The sequence below is a fragment of the Poecilia reticulata genome, chromosome 8 (genome assembly GCF_904066995.2).
Source record: "Poecilia reticulata chromosome 8, P_reticulata-male-v2, whole genome shotgun sequence".
NCBI lineage: Eukaryota > Metazoa > Chordata > Actinopteri > Cyprinodontiformes > Poeciliidae > Poecilia > Poecilia reticulata.
In genome coordinates, this window is record NC_088837.1 from 7,931,125 (window position 1) to 7,951,291 (window position 20,167).

At 40.3% G+C, this 20,167-nt stretch overlaps 2 protein-coding genes across 5 annotated transcripts in view; one reads left to right on the forward strand and one right to left on the reverse strand.

The window, feature by feature from the left end:
* Nucleotides 1-20,167, reverse strand: part of LOC145552483 (uncharacterized) — a 90,399-nt gene that overhangs the window by 5,123 nt on the left and 65,109 nt on the right. The gene's annotated exons all lie outside the window — the stretch shown is intronic.
* LOC145552481 (platelet-derived growth factor subunit B-like) lies at nucleotides 1,320-9,662 on the forward strand. Of its 2 annotated transcripts, none has more exons than XM_081609790.1 (6): nucleotides 1,320-1,721; nucleotides 4,489-4,579; nucleotides 5,753-5,809; nucleotides 6,227-6,420; nucleotides 7,288-7,476; nucleotides 8,303-9,662. In XM_081609790.1, the coding sequence occupies exons 1-6, from the start codon at nucleotides 1,653-1,655 to the stop codon at nucleotides 8,336-8,338; spliced, it is 636 nt and encodes a 211-aa protein (XP_081465916.1). In that variant the 5' UTR covers nucleotides 1,320-1,652; the 3' UTR covers nucleotides 8,339-9,662. The 2 variants fall into 2 exon arrangements, with proteins under 2 accessions (XP_081465916.1, XP_081465917.1); XM_081609791.1 differs by lacking the exon at nucleotides 1,320-1,721 and adding an exon at nucleotides 1,733-3,763.

The window sequence follows — 20,167 nt, forward strand, 5'->3', positions numbered from 1 at the left end:
TTACAATTTTATTTTACTTAACTGAGGTTAGTTTTTTTTTTCTCTGTTGAATAATTGGGAAACAAATTTAACTTCACACTCTGCTTACCAGACCCTAAACTTAAAGTCAGGGTTGAGTTTTGTTTCCCCTTCATTAATGACACTTTTATATATCTATCATGGTAATTCGGGGTGAGTTATTTTCAATTCTAAATTAATATCCTTGTTGGACTTTTATTTAAGTGTTATTCTCCTTCAAGATACATTTACATAACGCCGGAATAAATTAAATGTACATTATGCAGCAAAGGAAATTAGAAGGTCGGACATATATCCATTATGCAGATGATCGGTTTTGGACGGGCGATTTGCCCTTATTGCATAATAAACACTAAAGAATGACTGATATCATTAACGGTACAGGGGAGAAGTTTTTTAGTCATCTAGCTTGGCTAGCAAAGTCGTTAGCTAGCAGCTAACGACTGAATCTATCAGTCTATCGACTAACGACTGAATCTAGACCCTGAATCTATCAGGGTCATCGACAACAGTCTGTTAGGCTGTTGTTGAATCAGCCAAACAGACTTTATCGATAACAGTTTCTCCTCACCTGGCTGTCTCCTCCCGCTCAGTAGTTCTTCAGAGAAAGGCAGACACAAAGGCCTGTCAGTGTCTGTTGTATTTCATTACCTCTCTGCTTAAACCGCGACTCCGAGCTGAAGCAGAAACGATACAACGTTCAACTTTTTCCGTCATCTGACAAGCAGCAAGTTACTCCACTTTATTCACCAAAAACGTTTTTTTTTTTTATAATTCACCAAAAACTGTTCTGTAATCTGGAACGTTCACTACGTTGAGTTCTGCAGTTAGCCGCCTTATCGCACTGTGCGAGAGGCAACTGCGTCATGCGTCATGGGCAAAAGGTCAAAGGTAACAAGGTGACCAGTTTATTATGTTGTACAAAAAAGCAAAGAATTTTAGCACATGTTTTTATGTGTCAGAAAAGGGCTTATGAAATAATAATAATAAAAATAAATAAATAAAAAAAATTGACCAAAAGGGCACTTTGGGCCAAGGAGAAAAAAGGGCAGGTGCTCAAGCACCCCCAGCTCCTCCCTCTGCACGTGCCTGCTGCTGCGCATCCACCGTGGTGTCGCTGATTTGCAGGCGGATTGTGGCTTTTTCTTCAGGCAGGGGGCGAGAGAGAGAGAGAGAGAGAGAGAGAGAGAGAGAGAGAGAGAGAGAGAGAGAGAGAGAGAGAGAGAGAGAGAGGAAATAGTCGAGCATTAGGGTCTGCTGGGAGCCAGCCCTTCCTCACAGCAGCAACAGCACCACCACCGCGTAATGAAGCTGGTCCAGGGCAGAAGCCACGTAGCACTTTGTTCACTGATAAGACTCATTGGAAGAAGTATAAGAGCGCAAACTACAACTCTGAGCATGAGGATTTACTTTCTAAAGAGGAGAAAGGAAGAGCTTGGAGCGCCTTCTAGCTCTTCTCCACTCTGCTGGCAACGGGACGGAGCTCACAGGCGCGCACAGCTCCGCGAGCCGAGCCGCTGTCTCCTTCCTCATCCTCCTCATCCTCCCCTCCGCGCGCCGAGCTGAGGAGAGAGGCTCGCTCGCGCCTCCATAAATTCCCGGTCCGTTGGAGAGGCTCGAGGCTGGACAGCAAGATGAGCTCGTGGGTCCAGCTGCTGCTGCTCGCGTTGCTGGCGGCGTGTGCGCGGTTTGGCGTGGCCGAGGTAAGTAAAAATGGAAATAAAAATGACCAGTAAAAGTTTACCGACACCTATCAGAAAACTTAGCTACACCTTAAACTTTCCTTTAGAACTGTATTATTGAGATATACAATAATATATGTTAGCCCAATATTAATATTTGTCACCGCTTTCCATGTATGGTGCCAGCAACCTAATGAAATGGGTTAAACGTTTTTATGTTTTGTTTCTATATAGGCCTATTAAATATTTCGATTTAGTGCACCTGTTTCAACATACTCTTATAACAAAAGGTTTCCATGTGAGGTGGAACTCCCCTGATTTTCCTCTTTAGATAGACGCTGGGATCCAAAACACGCACATCCTGGTAGCAAGAAATGTGGGAGAAATTAGAGATGGACGCTAATTTGAAGCTGTTGTCTCCACGTGGTTGGACGTGATGCGTTCAGGGTCTCTAACAAACTCCTGGGTTACAATTTGGGAGTCCAGTTTGTTCTTGAATGATTGAAGGGGGGTGAATAAGTAGTGAACCACAGAGCATAAATAATTATACCCATACACACTTGAGAGAGAGAAAAAGAGAGAGCAATTAAACTAATGTGCATGTTTTTGGATGATCTGGGGAAGCTGGAGTACAAGACCACACAGGTGTTGGGAGAACACGCACAAAAACGCCCCAAAGTCACAAAAGTAATTGTTATCCCATTGAATCCGTAGTCAGCTGTGCAACAGGAAGAATATGTGACTAACCAGTTTATAGAGCAAGTTTGCCACCAGAGCCAGGGGGAAAACACAGGGAAACAAGAAACACACACAAATACAATACTGCACACACATGCAGCTCAAAAGACAAGATTTTTATTTTTGTTTTCCTCATCAAGCTGCATTAAAACTGATTGAATGTAAACCTTAAGGTAATTTCGCACCTACTAAAGGAGGTTCAGGTTGTTGCATGGTTCAAAATGGACCATGCAAATGGGCTTAGCGAGTTTTCTTTGAGAGCCTCCCAAAAAGGTAGACGTTTGATCTGTGAGGGATGACTTCAGCTTCCTGTCATCAAGCCGTCTTCTCATTTTCTGTCGTTTAGCTGGCATCACACAGAAAAGGAAATTTCAAATCTGACAGTGCTTTATGGGGGAAAGTTGCTAAAGCTTTGAGGTATACAGCCAGGAATTCCCCGGGTCTAATTTTAAAAGATCAAGGATTCGCAGCTGGGACACGAACACCGCCATGCTCTCTGCAACTCAAAGAGAAAGTTTGCAAACTATCTAATGTGTTCTGGGTAAAAGCTTGAAATGTTCTAAGTCGTTCTTGCGCCAGGCATCCGAGCTGAGAGGTAAACTGAACTGTGACAGCGGGATGAACTGAACTGCCGATCGTTTGCACACTGCTCTGTCGCGCACGTGTTGGCACGCTCTCTGGGCCTGCATGTGAAACCTCCCACATGTGCTGCGGCTGCCGCCAGCAAATTCGACCCCCATAATTATCTACGATTAGATGTTCTCCCCCCTCCTCCTCCTTTGGAGCTGCAGCCGCTGCCTGTACCTGGGACTCCTCAGGGCGTCCGCAGGGAGATGGGATGGCGTTCAGGCGATAACGACTGGTTTATGACAAAATTGGTGTTTTTTGGGGAGTTTCTTTTAGACTTAGATGGCTGCAGATCTGCAGCAGAATATAGTTTGTCTTGTGGGAAGGAAGGACAATTTAGAAGAATGCCATGTGATTGACAGAAACCGTTTATTAGACGTGGGTTAATCTGAAGGTTTCTTTTGGGAGTATCTTTTCACATTTTGTCCTGGTTCAAAAACGGACCCGGATGTATATTTTTGTTAGATACTTTATAGATTTATAGACAATTTATTGGATCTTTAGAGGCCTTCGTTACCTGAATCCAACGAAGGCCTCTGAAGAACTCGAGCAAATGCAGAAAACTGACAGAGACTTTGGAGGAGCCGAGTTGGGCATTTCTGAATCGGATCCAAGCATGTTTATGTGCAAGAATGGCCCAGTCAAAGTCCAAGACCAATACCCGAGGGAGGCGGAGGGCGGATGTCGATGGGAGAATGGTGAGCGCAGGGCGAGAGAGAGTGCGTGTTCATGTATGGATAGCTGCTAGCTGCTGGGGTTTGTTATGTTCTGAATGAAAGTAGTCTGTTACACATTCAGCACTGAACTCATTACAGCTTTAATCGCAGTTTTCAGCTTGTTTAAAATTAGCTTTCCAAACCCCATTTAAGACAAAGATTCTCATCCATTTCAGCCTCTCTCCTACTCATCTATTATCCCTCCTCTTCTCTTTTTTATCCAGATGCACCTCCCTTCTCTCATCCTCTCTCTGTATCACTCCTTCCCCCACTTCCTGACTCCTCGCCTGCTCCTTTGACCCCTAAATGTTAGCAGATGAGAGGACACAACGCCAATAGTCATTCACCCTGCTCTTAGTGGCCATTGTGTGTCTGCTTTGGTTAATTCCCCCCTCCCTTGCAGGCTGTCTCTTGCCCATTAATGACCAAGGAGGGAAGGGAAGGGGGGTTAAACCCACAGTCAAATCTCTAGAATCACAAAGTGGAGCCGTTCTGTGGTTTCTGGTGTGATACTCTGGAAATGTTTGTTTAGAGGCTTTTAAAGACAATCGTAGTCGCGGAAGTGCTGCGGTTTTTTCCCATCGCCTACTGAATTTTTTATTTTTTTAAGCTCATATGAGCTTCTGAATACATTCTGTCTGTTTTTCTGGTTTTGCACTAGTTGTTTGTTATTTGGTCTGATTTTTTTCCTGTTTGTGTCTGAGGAGGACCCTCTGCCTGCAGCGCTGGTGGAGCTGGTTAGAAACAGCCCCATCAACTCCATAGAGGACCTCCAGCAGCTGCTCACTGACTCCGTAGGTAAAGACCCAAAGCTTTGGTTTTTCTTTCTTTTCCATCTTAGAGACACATGGAATCAGTTTAAATCAATTTTAAGATTAAAGAGGAAGCAAAACTCTTTAATAATCTGGCATCGAAATCCAGTGATGCACTTCAACTGAGCAACAACATCCCTTGAGATCCTTCATTTTCATGTGATTTACTTTTGAGATTTTTATACAAAAACAAAATGTTTTATAAAGTTTTTGCACATCCCTGACACATCACCTGTCAATACACACAAACGAACGGTTGGGTGCGGCTATTTCTCCTCTCCTGTCATACTTTACTGGCTTTGATTTTTCAAAACATCACCCGCATTAAAGCATAAGAGTCAGGGGACATTTCAAAATAAGAGCATACTCACAAAGCTGAACATCTTGGAATAATTACAGTATATGATTTTATTAGTTTTTTTGATGATTATGTAATGTTTGTGAACATTTGGAGCCTAATTGAGTCAAAATTGGACAATTTATTTAACTAAACACACAGCATTAGTGTAGATTCACTTAAAATATTTTAGATTTTTAGCTCAGGTTGATTAAATGTAGTTGAGGTTCCATAAATAACAGATCAATGTAGTGCTGATCAGTGTCAGGATGATAAACCTGATTGTTGTGCTCTTACGGTGAGCTGACGTCAGCTGGTTAATTAGTTGCTCCAGCTTCTCAGTTGTTTCACATCTGTTGCATCTTAACTTTTAAAAAAGTTTGATTTTAGCAAGAGTCACAGGTTTTCCAATAATGGAAATGTGTCCAAACTTTCCATTTTTACAGTTTTTATTCTTAGCCAGCTTGCAGGCAGTGCACAGCAATGGATGGGGGAGGGGCAGCACCACATTGACTCTCTGCTCTACACAGCTGGAAAAAACACCCCACAGTTACTTCTGCCCTTTCTGTACTAGGAGGAGTTTAAACTACAAAAACATTTATATTAATTTTATGTCTTGGCCAGGTCTTCCTCATAAAAAAGATATTTGATCTCAATGGGACTAAAATGGTAAAGGTTAAAGAAAATGAAACAAAAACATTAAAACAAGACATTTTGAAATCGTAGCGTACCATGACCGCTCCACCTCTGGTTTCTGTGCACAGTCAGCGTTTTATTTGTCTTCTTCTAATGGTATAAATTATGTTTGTGTTGCTGTCTCAGATGAGGAGGAAGCTAACTCTGCAGCCAACGGAGGTCACAGACTTCCACGCAGCCCCGGTGAGCCAAACCTCCTTATTTGGTTGTTGTGATCTTTTATCATTATTATTTATTTTTTTTTACATATTTCTGCGTTGTTTGTCCTCTTAGGAAACTCGTTATGTTGGCTAAAGAACGCTCTGCCAGTCCGTCTGGGAGATGATTAATAGTTTTTGTGACAGAGGGAAAATCTTTTCCCGTTAACCTTTTTGTCGTTGTTCTCATGAAGCAGAACTCAAAATTTCCAGAAGCTGATCTACAACTTTCCTTTTCTAATCTTTGAATAAAACCTACTCAGTGTTTCTGCTTTTCAATACACGTCCTTGTGTGTCAATAACAGAAAAATTCAAACTCTCGAGCAGAGAAGTACACATTGTCTGGCTCATCAACCTCAGAACGTGCCGCTGACGCCGTAGCATGTCGTGTTTGCTCCCTCAGAAACTAAGTTCGCCAAACGGGCTAAATGTAAACTTCGCACAGAAGTGGTCGATCTCACCAGAAACATGGTGGACCGCAACAATGCCAACTTTCTGCTGTGGCCGCTGTGCGTGGAAGCCCAGCGCTGCTCTGGCTGCTGTAAGATCAAGAACACACAGTGCGTTTCCAAAGCCATAAACACCAGAAACCTGGAGGTAAATGAACATGCTTTGTCTTAACGATTAGTAAGTAGAAAGAGTTAAACCCAAAGTTGGTTCCTGTCCCAAACAGACTTAGATGTTCAATTATTTCTCTTTGATTTAAGACGTTTGTTTCTGATATAAATGACAGGTATCTCCCAAAAGATAATAAAACAATGAGAAAGAAGCATTCTGTTACATGCAGCTTTTTTAATAATCAGTAGAAAAAAATGTTTTAGATTTAGAGCAATTACAGCTGTTTCATGATTGCTTTTTGCATATTTCAGCAGGTTTTTGACGCTTTATCTTTGATGATGTTGGAAGGCCTTCTTGCTGTCACCATTAACTCCCTCTGGACTATTAGAAATGTTGAGCTTATCTGAAAGTAATTGAGAATAACAACTGTAATTCATAGCAAAACATTTTTTGTAACTTTCTACATAAATTAAAAAATATATCAACAGGTGTTTATAAAAAAAAACAAAGATTTTCTTGAAGATCACCTGACAAAAATGTAAATTGGTTTAGCTTGAGTCATCTTCCTTCGGCAAGAGTGTTGTTTTGCCATTAGTGCTTATACATGTTTCATTCACTGAGTGGAAAAAAGTAAGATTTTTAGTTTACAGCCAACCAAACACAGACGAGGTGAATCAGAGGCATAAAATGTAAAAGATTTGCTTTTCAAGTAGTTCACTCTGAGAAGCAACAGAAAATTGCAGCTCTGGTTATTTAACCTCCATTTGTTGCCTAGCAACAGCTCCTTTTTGAGCACATAAAAGCATACATTTGTCATAGCATCTCCACAAGACGTTTTTTTATTTATTTTCTTTAACTCGGAGTACCGCCCAGTGACTCCCGTCTTCTTCTTCTCAACCTCTCCAGGTCACAAAGATCACATTCAAAAACAAAAGACCCGTTTTTTCGAAGGCAGTGGTGTCAGTCGTAGATCACCTGGATTGCTATTGTCAGCTTTCGCCGCGTCCCGCTCTGCTCAAGAAGAGAGCTACTCACAGGCTGCACAGCCACCTGCATCGAAATCAGACCCTCGGCCCGGCACCGGCGCAAGGACAGGTACGAATTTTGCTCTCTTTTAATCTCTGAACATCTGATGTTAGCATGAGCTCCTTTTCGCTGCTTCAGAATCTGGCGGGTGGTCTTAGATTGGGTTTGCTTCCAGCAGATGCGATCAAACCCAATCAAACGATTATCCTGCGAGTCGACGTGTGACGTAAACACTGCAGACTCTTTTACAAATCAGTGAGGCCTGAGTTTCCTTCCTTCCTCCTCTGTGTGATTCATGTGAAGAAGAGGCAGCCTGGAGTTTGACTTTTATGTCTAGAAAGGTTGTCACAAAGTTGAGTGGGTGAGTAGGCGTGGAGTGGGGGGTCAACGTGAGCCGTGGTCCGTTATAACCAACAGTGCTACTGTCACTGGCTGGTTCTGCTTTGGCAGCTTCATTGTGCAGGAACACATGAACAGAGGTAGCTAGAAGGCAGACTGGTCTTACTGTAGCACGGTAATGTTAAAAAAATGCCTTTTGTTGGATTTCTTGACAGGTTTTGTTTCTCCTATCGGTAGAGAAAGCTGCTACTGTTAGAGAGCGCAGTGATCAGGTGCTGGGTGGGATTAAACTGCAAGAAGTGGCAGAAAAGTGGAAATGATTGGAGTCAAAATATTTTTGATTCTGGTTCATTTTGTACTTTAGATAGATTTAGAACCACTTCTCTAAAATCATTAAACATTTCTCAATTTTTAGACGCTTTAAAATGAAACATAGTCGAAAGTAATTTGAGCATATCTCTCTTACAAGACAGATTGTAGCCGTACTGACACTTTTCTCTGTTGTTTTGGCCACATTGAAAATGTACCATAACACACAGCAAACAATTTTTTTCAGGACGGACCTGCTCAGGAGAAAGCTTCCCTCATTTGACAGTTCAAAGTCCCAAAGACGGATAAAGATGCGACTGTGTGGGACCGAAGAGGCATCGCTGTACAACTGCGGAAAATAGTGCAATTTCTGTGGATCCGTGCTTAGATATCATGAAAGAGAGATGCTGCACTTCAATGTCGACAACCAAGGCTGTATGGGAGGTTTCTTTTTGGAAGAAGTTGTAATACCACTGGCAAGGTGAAACGTAAAGAACAATTGATTAAAACGTTAACAAAAGTGGATTTAACTGTTTTGCTAAAAATGATGAGTTGCGTAATCTTTAAGACAATCAGAATGAGACCGCAAAACGAGCAGAAATTTTCAGAGTGATATCAATCATCAACTCGCAAAATCAATCATGATCTCTTTTTTTCTTTAACCGTGTGTAATTATATTTCACTCATTGCAAACACTGGAATGACACACACACACACACGTGATCAGCAAACAAAATCAGCATCTAAATCGCATTGCAATCGTATTTATAACCCGACTAGTTTCCACTGTTTTGTAATCACAAACTTCAGTGTAATTTCTTTGAATTTCTATAACAGAGAAACACAAAGTAGTGCATAATTCAGAAGCAGATTGAAAGTGAAATATGGTTTGAATTTTCTTTTACAAATCAAAAAACATTTTTGGAAGAAAAATCTAAACCTCTGTCCATTTCCTTCACTGTGGATTCATGTTCTATAGAAATACTGCCAAGAAGAGACTGAGATTTTCTAAAAGATTTGTGTAGATTTATGGCTTAGAACAGAAAGAAATTGTTAATGGTGCCCAAACTCGCCATGACCTCCCAGTCAGATGTTAAATTTCTTAGTGCAGAAAATGTTTGAATGGTTGTTTTCTGTCTAAATTAGTGTTGCTGTGTGCACAAGTCAACACTTCTGTTATTTATCTCAGACGTATTTCTCAAAACAGCTTTAGAAATATGTTTTTTCAAGCGTCCTCTCTGAATTGAACCTAGTAAAATTAATAAATCTGCTCTCTTTAAGCTCTTCTGTAAGATGTTGCAACACATTGGTTTAAATTTCTTTGAGACGAATTCAGAAGGCCATGCATTTAAACTTTTAAAGTTTTTTATGTTATTTTTGTGAATATTTGCCTTTATTTTTAATGACTTGTCTAATCGTACTGCTGTGTCCAGTAATCCACCGTCAGACAAGCATCTTAAGTTATTGACAATCTTGGCCTGTGTTCTTCATGCCAATTTACAACTGTTACTGATTTCTGTCTGATTTAATATATGCAATAGTGAAAAGAGAATGTTTGCCTATTTTCATATGATTATAAGAATCTTTAAATTGAGCTGGAAATCATATTTGGTTTTTGTTTTTATTTGTGTTTCATCATTTTTAATTTCATTGCAGTGACTTATTCCCAAATTAACATGGTAGCGTGTAGCATAATTTTTATAATGCTACATTCTAGCATATTATGGTGATGGTTTGTTTTTTTACATATGAGCAGGCACCATCCTTAACACGATTTTCTCAACCAAACAATATTAACAGCTTGACGTTAACTTCGTGGATACTTCAATATTCTATCACAATGCAGCTAAATTCATGAAACACATCAGTTTTTCCTCTGTATTACAGTGCCCCATCCCAAATGTGGCACTATATTTCAAGTTATCCTTTCTAATCACTCATAAGTGGCTTTGTTGTTGCTGTTAGGACAAGAGATGATGACAGGATTCACACAGCCGATTCACTTCAATGTATTCAATAGTGTCACTGCAGACTTTTATTATAGCGCTGCTGAATTTAATCAGATCCAAAATGGCACAAATGTTCATTTGACCAGCAGGTGGAGATCTTTTCAAAAGTAACAAGATGCACCCGAACACAGACTTAGCAGTGCACAATATTTTATTTAACAATTTCTTTAAAACATTTCTCTTTAAAAACGAGGTTTCGGGCCCACTACTCAGTCCCTGGAGCAAAAGCAACACATAAGGAAAAAGACTGGACAAATTAAATTATTCCAAAATAACAAACATGCAATCCAAAAGAAATGAGTAAAAACTAAAACAAATTAGTACTTCAATAACAAAACAAAATACTGGAAACAGCGGAACAAATTGTTGTCATTCTGTTCCAAATGCCCCTCGATAAGGCCAGGGGAGTAATGCCCTGCCCGCACAGCCTGGCCAATCAGCAACGGGTTCAGTTGAGAGCGGCCGAAACAAACAACGGGAAGACAAGACAGCAGAGCGTCCAAAGCGCTGCAGCTCCAAACAATCGGTTGCCTGAAACAGAAAACCCATTAACGGTGGATCCAGATAAAACAAATCAAAAGCTAAATAGCACAGCCGTCTGGTCCTCAGCAGGTGAGGACCAGACGGCTCAGCAGGTGAGGACCAGACGGAAGCCGCACTCCACAGCAACCCCCAGCTGCAGTCGGCAACGCCATCAGAGCAACACTGCAGAAACGCACGACAGATGTAGCACCCAAAAACCAACCAAACCCACAAGCCGACATGTAGCCGCCGACCGTAGCAACAGTGGGAGAAACAAAGACGCACACACCCTGCAGCGGCCCGCTCAACTATAAAGGCATTCGCCCTGCCCACCAATCAACGGTGCCCGGTGCACAGAGTGGGGGAGGGTGGAACACCATCCCACCACATTCAGAAACACCTAAAATAATTCCCTTGGACCTCTCAGAAAGCTTTGAGGCTTTGGAATTATTTAAAAGTTTGTACGTTGATAATAACCCTTCCTGTATTTTACTTCAGAAGAACTAAACTAAATTTCATGCAGTGTTTAGGGCAGTGGTTCTTAACCTTTTTTGAGGTGCCGAACCCCCCTGTTTCATATGCGCATTCACCGAACCCTTCTGTAGTGATAAATAAAATATGATTTTTTTCCCCCAAATTCAAGACATAGGGGTGGGACCCATGATCACCCATGATCACTAAGTTTTCTTAAAAGGTAGAGTCTCTGAGAACAGTTCTTCAAAATATAATAAAGGTTTTCAGCAAAGTTGAGCTGACTGTCCAGAAACAAAAATTTCAACAGGTTGGCCATCGAGAGAAACTGGAACCACTTTAAGGTCTTGTTTAGATTATTTAATTAGCCTTATATTCTTAAGATAATGAACAATGTATAATAAATAATAAAGACTTTGCAGTATTCTGATTTAGTAACGTAATTATATAAGTTGTGTTGTCACCCACACGCCACTAGAGGCAGTACCAACCTTGAAGAGATGTGACTAAGTGTAACCGGATCCTTTTCTGCGTTGTGCTGGTTTTTGAGTGAATGGACCGTGACACAGTTTCTTTCAAGCGGATGATTCTCCGTTTATTTCTGACGAAAATACAGACAAAACAACCGTGTTATAGGCTGCCCGCTCCAAGTCCTACACCAAACAAAAGTATAAAACAAAAATTAACTTAATAGATCTATAAATAAACTGAATGTATTTAGATGGAAAAATGAAAAGCACACACCTCTCCCGCAGGACATGTCAAAAGGGGAGGGGCAATTTAAATTTAAAGACAATACCACAGAAGAAGAAATAAAAGGGAGGGGCTTCCGATCTTAAAATAACACGGTCAAAACAATGACAGAGGTGTTTCAGTAAGATAAGGAACAAGACAAATAACCAAAAGAAGACATTTTGTGTAATTATAATAAAAGAGAATTACAACCAGGTTACATAAGGAGCAGATTTAGAAGTATACCGAAAGCTACAGAATTTGGTAAAAAACGGTGAGCTTTGCTGAAATAAATAAAGACACAAGTTCAAATCCATGCTGAGTGAGGAGCTCCTTCAATCAGTGCTCCTCCGCTGCACTGATTGGCTAAGCAATGTAACGATCTTCTGCAGCGCGTCATCACAACTTTACACAAGTGTCTTTACCTCCGCGGCAGAGGCTCCGCCGAACCCCTGAGACCGACTCATCGAACCCCGGTTACGAACCACTGTTCTAGAACATTCCAGTAGTAAAACGCAACTAAATGCTAGTGATGGGTCCGGCAACACCGATGCATCGCCGCATGTCTCAAGCACATGGACCAAAACCCGAGTCGGTGCGTATTGGTTTCAGCAAGTCACGTGACCGATACAGGAACTGTTTCGAAATGACATTAACGCGCCAAACTATTTATAAGGAAGCGAATCTGTCAATCTGTCAAAAGCATTTGCCAAACAAATTCTTGATCTTTTACAGCGTCAACTATGGAGCAGCTTCAAAGGAAAGGTTTCCGCAGAGTGGGACCATTTTGATCTTATACTGGAAAATAAATTAGTTTTCATTTTTGTTGTTTCATCCGGTTCTTGTCAGTTACTTGATAAATCGCGGTTATCGCGGTTCACTTTTCTCGGTATCGCTGCTTCGCAGATTTTTTCGTGCAGTTTCACCCCCCCCCCCCCCCCCAGTGTTCTGCGTCCTGATTGACCGTATGATTGATAAAAATGGTCTCTGCGCTTCTTCCCTACCTGAGTGCCAATAACGTTACGGTATTTAATACAGACTGGCCATTCAGCAGATGGAAACTGAAACTTTGAATGCCATTTGGAAAAAAAAAAAAAAAACTGTGGCCAGAGGCAGCGTAAAACCCGACCAGAGGCTCGCTTGATGAGATCCATCGCTCTGCCGTAAATACAGCTGTGAATCTCGCGGGGCAGATTGGAGGAGACGCTTTAATGACACGACTCCGATTAAGACCCGATGGATGAGCATGCACATCCGCTGATCTGAAAACAGGTTTTGTTCTTTGGTTTCAATATAGAGTATTTATTTATGCTGTGTAATAACTGTAAAAAATAAAGGCATCTACTTCACGGATTTCACCTATCACGGGTTATTTTCGGAACGCAACCCCTAAGAAAAATAAGGGTTCGCTGTAAATGTAATGTTTACGTCGTTTTTTCTACAGCAGGAGAAATTTTGCCAAAAAAGCTTAACAGGCTAAATTTCAAAATGTTGTAAAAACTTTTTTTTTTTAAATCAAAATCTGTAGGGAAATAAACAGTCCACAAGCATCCTCATTCCAAACACATTCACTTAAATTTTCACTTTATGATACATGTTCACATTTTTTATTGACTGTATATCAAATATATTTTAAATTTAACTGAATATATGACATAATACAAAATATAATATTCAATAAAATACGAAGACTTAAATCTTATTGTATAAACTTGGTCATCAGATCACTACATTGCCTGTAGGAATTTTTAATGTCGAGCAGGTATCAGTATTGAGTGACACAGTATCAACACAGAATCGACACAGTTTTGCTGTATCGAAACGACACACGACGCCTCATCTACCCATCACTACTAAACGCTAATTAGCGGGGCTTTGCTGCCATCTAGAGGTCAAATTGTAGAACTACAACTGGATCAATTCAAAACACCGTCCTGAATCACTTCTATCACTCACAGAAAAAACTCATCTTTGATTTCTGTACATTTTATCTTTAATAATTATTTTTTGTAAAAAAATAAAATACATAGAATTGGTAGTACAGCAAGCAGACACTGCTAGTTGGAATTTAAAGATTTATCTTAAATCTACACAGTACTTCCTTTTAGGCAAATCAAAAATATTTTAGATAATTTTATTAGGGATCACTGATTTGGTGTAAGCAAGAGTTGACACAAATTTCTCCTCAAAATAGATGAAAACATGCCATTCAAGTAAAATTTATGTGATTTGGACAGGAACAGGAAAATAGCAGCATTCTGAACAATATTAGAGAAACTTGAACAAACTGAAGGTTGGATAAGAATAATATCTCCATTGTAAGACATTACTTATATTTTGTAGAAACGTCTCTTCCTTCTGATAAGTATATTTAGCTTTGTCTCTATGACTCATGATGCCTCTTTTGGTAGATAAGGATGTAAACCCACAAGTGAGAGAATAACCAGCTTGTTTTAAGTCTCCATGGCAACGGGTGGCACCTGGACGTGCAATGCTAGCACCGCTAGCAATTAGCTGTTAGCCTAATTAGCCTAGAGTGAAACTGAGTTAAAGCGCATGCTAGTATTCATCCAGAACAACAGCTGGTTACCATGGAGACTGAAGGCAGGCTGGTGAAGAGACATTACTGACCAACTAGTGGCACCGTTTCCTCCTGCAGCGCCGCCTGCTGGTGCTCCCTTACATAATACTGTTTGATTTTCTGACGCTACCTCATCTATATCGTCTTATAGACACGAGGAACACAATTTAATTTCACTCCATATTTTTAATAGTACAAATGAATGACTTTTCGCAACATATATCAAAATATCATAGTGATAAAATTATAAACTGGTCTAGATTTTCATCGTGATGAGTCAAAACAACAAAAGGCATTTTATTCAAGTTTGAGTTTATGTCCATTATTTGTCACTCAAGCTTAAACACTTTACAACATTCACAACATAATGGTTTTAGTTATGATTTTTCTTTTTTCATTTATTTACACATCTGCTAAGCAGTTTAGGTGCTTAGCAGCTAAACTGCTGCTAAGCACATAGCTGGACTCATGAGTCCAGCTATGTGCACATAGTTGAATGTTCTGGTGTCTAATGAATGTAGTCAGTTGGAATAGAGTATACAGTAATTTTAAGCTATACAGCATTCATTCATTTGCTATTGGATAAATAAATAAAATCTTGTTTGTTGCCATTTTTTGGGAACATAATCTTTTATTAGTTCTTGTCCCGAGTCCGAGTCATTCAGAAAGATAATTCAGTGAGTTCAGTTTTGTGCTAACACACAGAAAAAGACTTTTTGGCAAGAAACGTACAAGGTGTCCCCAGAAAACTCACTAAGCCCAGTGGTTGGGCGCATATCAGTCATTCATCCAGCGGCCCGTCATGTTTTTGAGTTAAAAAATGTTTGAAGTTGACAGGAAATTTGAAAATATCACTTGATAATTTTGTGTTATTGAAAGATTGGAAGATTAACGCATGAACACCAACTATAAAGTCTTAAAAACTGCAAACATTTTAAAAAGACACATAAATAAGCAATGATTAGCCTGGTGGGGGCACAAGTAAAGCCTGGTGGCCCGCCAGGCTTATAATACACTGAGGGAAACCCTGAACATATTTTAAAATTAGCCAGTTAGATCAGACAATTTGTTACCACTAGAACAGCACAGATCATGTATTTTCTTAGCCTTTCGTCAACACACTGAAAGACTTTAATAGAGCCTTAAAACAATTTCTGAGGACGATTGTTAACTATCCTGTACATCTTTTACAATTTAACACATTTTCCGGAGGTTGTACTGAAATGTCTGTAATGAAAGTCGGGTCAAAATCCCCCAGAGAGAGTTATTTTCTTTCCAGCATAAATTTACAGTCCTGGGTTGAATTTCCTGGTTTTGCTGCATTCAGTGGCTTCTTGACTTAAAGTTTCCCAAATGACTCCAACACAGTAAACATGAAGCTGTTGCGGATGTTTTAGTGTAAAATGAATTTGGGATCTGTACTTTATAATCCATTCTAACAAATTGGTTTGCAGAAGAAGGATATGGCAGTCAAATTATTCCTCTTTAATCCTTTGAGTTTTATAAATTAACCCTACCAGTAATGGATGATGAACCGGAAGCACCACCGACGCCGGCCCCCAAAACCAAGCTGAGAATTCAACAGAAAAGGCATCAACATAATGTCTCCTTTAACTTTTTGGTTTTTAATCCCAAATTAAAAATGGACAAAAAAAACCGTCGACTGCTGCAAAGGTTTTCACATCCTTAAACTTTTCCACATTTTATTCATGTCGCAAGATTTTTTTGTTTTTATTTAAATTTTATGGAATAAACCAAATACCATATTGACAGAGTTTAGCCTGTTTGTTAGACTGGATGTTACCAAAATATGATAAATATAGTTAATATAGATGTGTGGAGAAGAAAACCACATGTAAGGGTCACAGTAAACACAGAGGAGAAGGTGTTTTGCTGAGATGAGATCAAAACGGTGGAGAAAAACAAATACTGTACATCACCTTGGCGACAGATTTTGTCCAGGTAAAATGTTCTGTTCCACTGGCAGATTATTTCACTTATATCTAGAAAATTTTCATCAATATTAAGGGATTAATGACATAAAACAAGCTCCTCTGTGGTGCTAAAAAGTTAGTTTTGTCTTAATTTCAAGTGTACCAGGATATTTACACTAGAAACTATGCCAAAAATACTCGTTTGCTGAAGGAATTATTTCCTTTAACACAGAAGATTGATGGAGTTTTAGTCGTTATGGTGCACATTTTGTTGAGACATGCCAGGCAAGAAAAATTTTACTGTTTATCGCGAGATTTAGAGAAGTTTGAAATAAATAAAAGTCTTGTTTAACTGCAGAGCTGTGTAATGTCGACTGCTCTCTTACCCACACAGTGAGAACGCCTCGACTTTTTCTCATCCTCTATTTTTAAATTGGCTACTTCTAAGTAGCTATCTAAAAGGAAGATAGTGGGTATTTTTAATCTTTTTCAACATTTAACGAAAGAAAGTAGCTATCTAAAAGGCAGATAGTGGGTATTTTTAATCTTTTTCAACATTTAACGAAAGAAAGTAGTTATCTAAAAGGCAGATAGTGGGTATTTTTAATCTTTTTCAACATTTAACGAAAGAAAGTAGCTATTTAAAAGGCAGATAGTGGGTATTTTTAATCTTTTTTCACATTTAACTAAAGAAAGTAGCTATCTAAAAGGCAGATAGTGGGTATTTTTTATCTTTTATTCACATTTAACGAAAGAAAGTAGCTTCCTCAAGTTAAAGGGGGAAGCTTGAGTGTAAATCAGTTGAAACATGTGCAAACACAGCTTGATGGACAAATGGATATTTAAAAAAAAAAAGCGGGCCACACTGACAATGCGGCTGCCCTTTCCCCTTTGAGACAAAGTGATACTTGCTGCAAAATCTTCGCCTCTCGCCGCCGCTGCAGCCATTCTGCGTTTCACCTCTCACTGTGAGTTTGCCTTCAGCCGCTGCCGTCTCCTCTGTTCTCATGGTCATGGTGTCCCAGGCGGCCAGGCTGGTGGCGTGGCCCGATCCCGTAAGTGGGTTCTCCGTACCCCTCCGCCCTTGAGGGGGCAGGCTTCAGGTGTAAGCATCGGCCAATCACAATCCCCCAAAATTATGAAATTCAGTCCCAGAAATCAACTGGTTGATAAATCAGTTGGCCAATAAATGATTCCTATATTAAACATGTGTATAATGTAAACAGCACTGCCAGATATGCAATAAGTTTGTGTGAATGATCTAATGATCGGACTGCTGATTGCAGCCAGTACACATTGTTAGAACTAGAGGGCCCCAAAACCACATTTCGCTTAGGGCCCCATGGAGGCCTGGGCCGGCCCTGAAGCCCTCCCACTCCAGGTTTTCTTTTACCTTTGCACGATTCCCCAAAACCCACTGGTGTTCTATCATGCGCATTACCATAAGGTATGCTGGATTTACGGATATGACAGATAGTCAGAACACCTGTTGCACAACAGCGACTTGACATGACGCTGCTCGACAATCGGTGTAGTTTTCTTTGGTTCGAAGGCATCACCTTGACTACGCCAAACAATCTTTTCCATCCACAAAGCTGAATAGTGCAAACTTTGTTTTCTCTGACCACAAAACAATTGGTGGGCAGCTGTGAATGTCAGTCAGGCTTGAAGTTGTTTTCGAGCAGACGGCAACCAATTGAGGCAAAGTGCTGCAATTTCTGATGAGAGGAATGGTCATAAATTCAGCCAGAATTATGCTAGAAAACAGATGCAGTGTTTATAATTGTATGTGGACAAAGCAGAGAGACTGAATCTTCCTGTGAGTCTCTCCCAACGAAGGACCAGAAACACCTCGACGCTGTGCAAAGGGGTAAATGCTTTTTAAAAGTTTCAAATTTTCTATTAATAAACAAGATGAAATTTTTAGAGCTGATTTTAACATCCTACAATTTATTATCAAACTGCTGCTGTTTGTATATTTAAATTTAAAAAGGAAAGACTTCAATTCCCATGGTTCATCACTATTTTATTTGGTCTCTGGTACTAAGGCCAGGATTTCAAATTTACGCTCTACAAATTAGCAAGCTTGGTGTTACTTTTTCCCTAAAATATATAACTTTATAATATCTTTAAAATAGCAGAAACATCTCAAATATTTCCCCCTCAAAAAGGGAAATTACTCGAATAAATATTTTTTCCGTTTCTCTTACTTCTCCCCATGAAATGTATAAATAACACACACGCTACCATTTATTCTTATCTTAAGTAGCACGCGCTAAAGTCAGCAAGACAGCAAGCACGCTCTTATACTTCTTCCAAGGAGTCTTATCAGTGAACAAAGTGCTACGTTGCTTAAGTAGCACTCTCTCTCACAAAAACAAAGCAAAAACGACTTGGTTTCGTCACAGAAATATTGTTATAAATCAAGACTGAGGGCGACTGCTGCGCATCCACCGTGATGTTGCTGCTTTGCTGGCGGATTATGGACTTTTATTCAGGTAGGGGGCGGGAAAGAGAAAGAGAAAGAGAGAGAGAGAGAGAGAGAGAGGTTTGAGGTTTAAATTTTCCTTTATTTTACATTCCTTATGTCAAACAACAGACAAAAACAATCATAAAAACGAACTCAAACAAAAGAAAAAACTAAAGAACCCTCATCCAATGTACACAGAACATTGTTAATTCCCCATTTGTTTACAAATCCATCAATGTTCTTTGTCAACTTAAAAAACTCAAACTCTACACGAATTCTAGCGATTATCAGTCTCTGAAATAAAACACAAGCATCATCCGTTTGATGACCGTTCTTTTTGTTCCTCCTTGATAACCATATTGCTAGTTTTGCAGTCCCAGAAATAAAATTCAGAAGAGTGTGTATAGATTTCTTTCCTACACTGTACCTTGGACCATAAATAAAAACAGTTAGAAAACTTTTCACCAAACCCACCAAACAAACGACCCAAAAGAACAAAAAGAGACTTCAATCTTAAACACTCGATAAATAAATGAGACAAAGTTTCGTCTTGAGAACAGTAACCACAGAGAACACTAACCCCAGGATCAAGGTGTGCCAGATACCTGTTTGTAGCTCTGGCCCCATGCACAACCCTCCACTGGAGGTCACCCACCCGCTTCTCAACAGGGGGTTTGTACAGGGACCGCCAACAGCCTCTTGGGGAAGAGCTGGAGCCAAAAAACTCAAGCCACCTCGAAACTCTCACCTCTGCCAGTGAGCGTAAATTCAGCACCTTCACACAGATGTGGTACAAAACCTTCTTCTCCAGGCCATCAAAACGACCCAAAGGAGAATCTTGTAGAGACAGCAAGAGCTCTGGTTCATCCTGCCACTGATCTACTGCAGGAGAGACGATCAGGGAAGGAAACATGTACTCGCATTCATCATCCCATTGGTCAGACAGAGTACTGTTTACAGCAAACGCTCTGATGGAAACTGGCAGAGGGGCACATGCTTCTTCTTTCAGCCTCGATGCGAGTCTGTTGGATCGTATCTGTAGACTCTCCATCAGACTGTCCACAGACAGCTTCATCAGGTGACCCAGCTTCACACAGCCTGCTTCCCTCATCCTAGATCTCAGCGTACCAGATGAGAGGAGCTGTGACGAGAGGAAACTGTTTTCAAACAGAGGCTCTTCAAAAACCCACATTCCAGGTGTTGTCTCAGTCTCTCTCTCAAAGGTGAGGATCTTCCAAGCGCTTAGCACAGACTGGTAGAACGGGGTGAGACCAGACAGATCCAGAGATCCTTGTCTCAGCAAAAAGAGGTGTTTGTCGTACCCCATACGACCTGCTGTCCTCAGCAGAAGACGCGCCGTGTCCATCCATGGCAGTTCAACCCCATACGACAG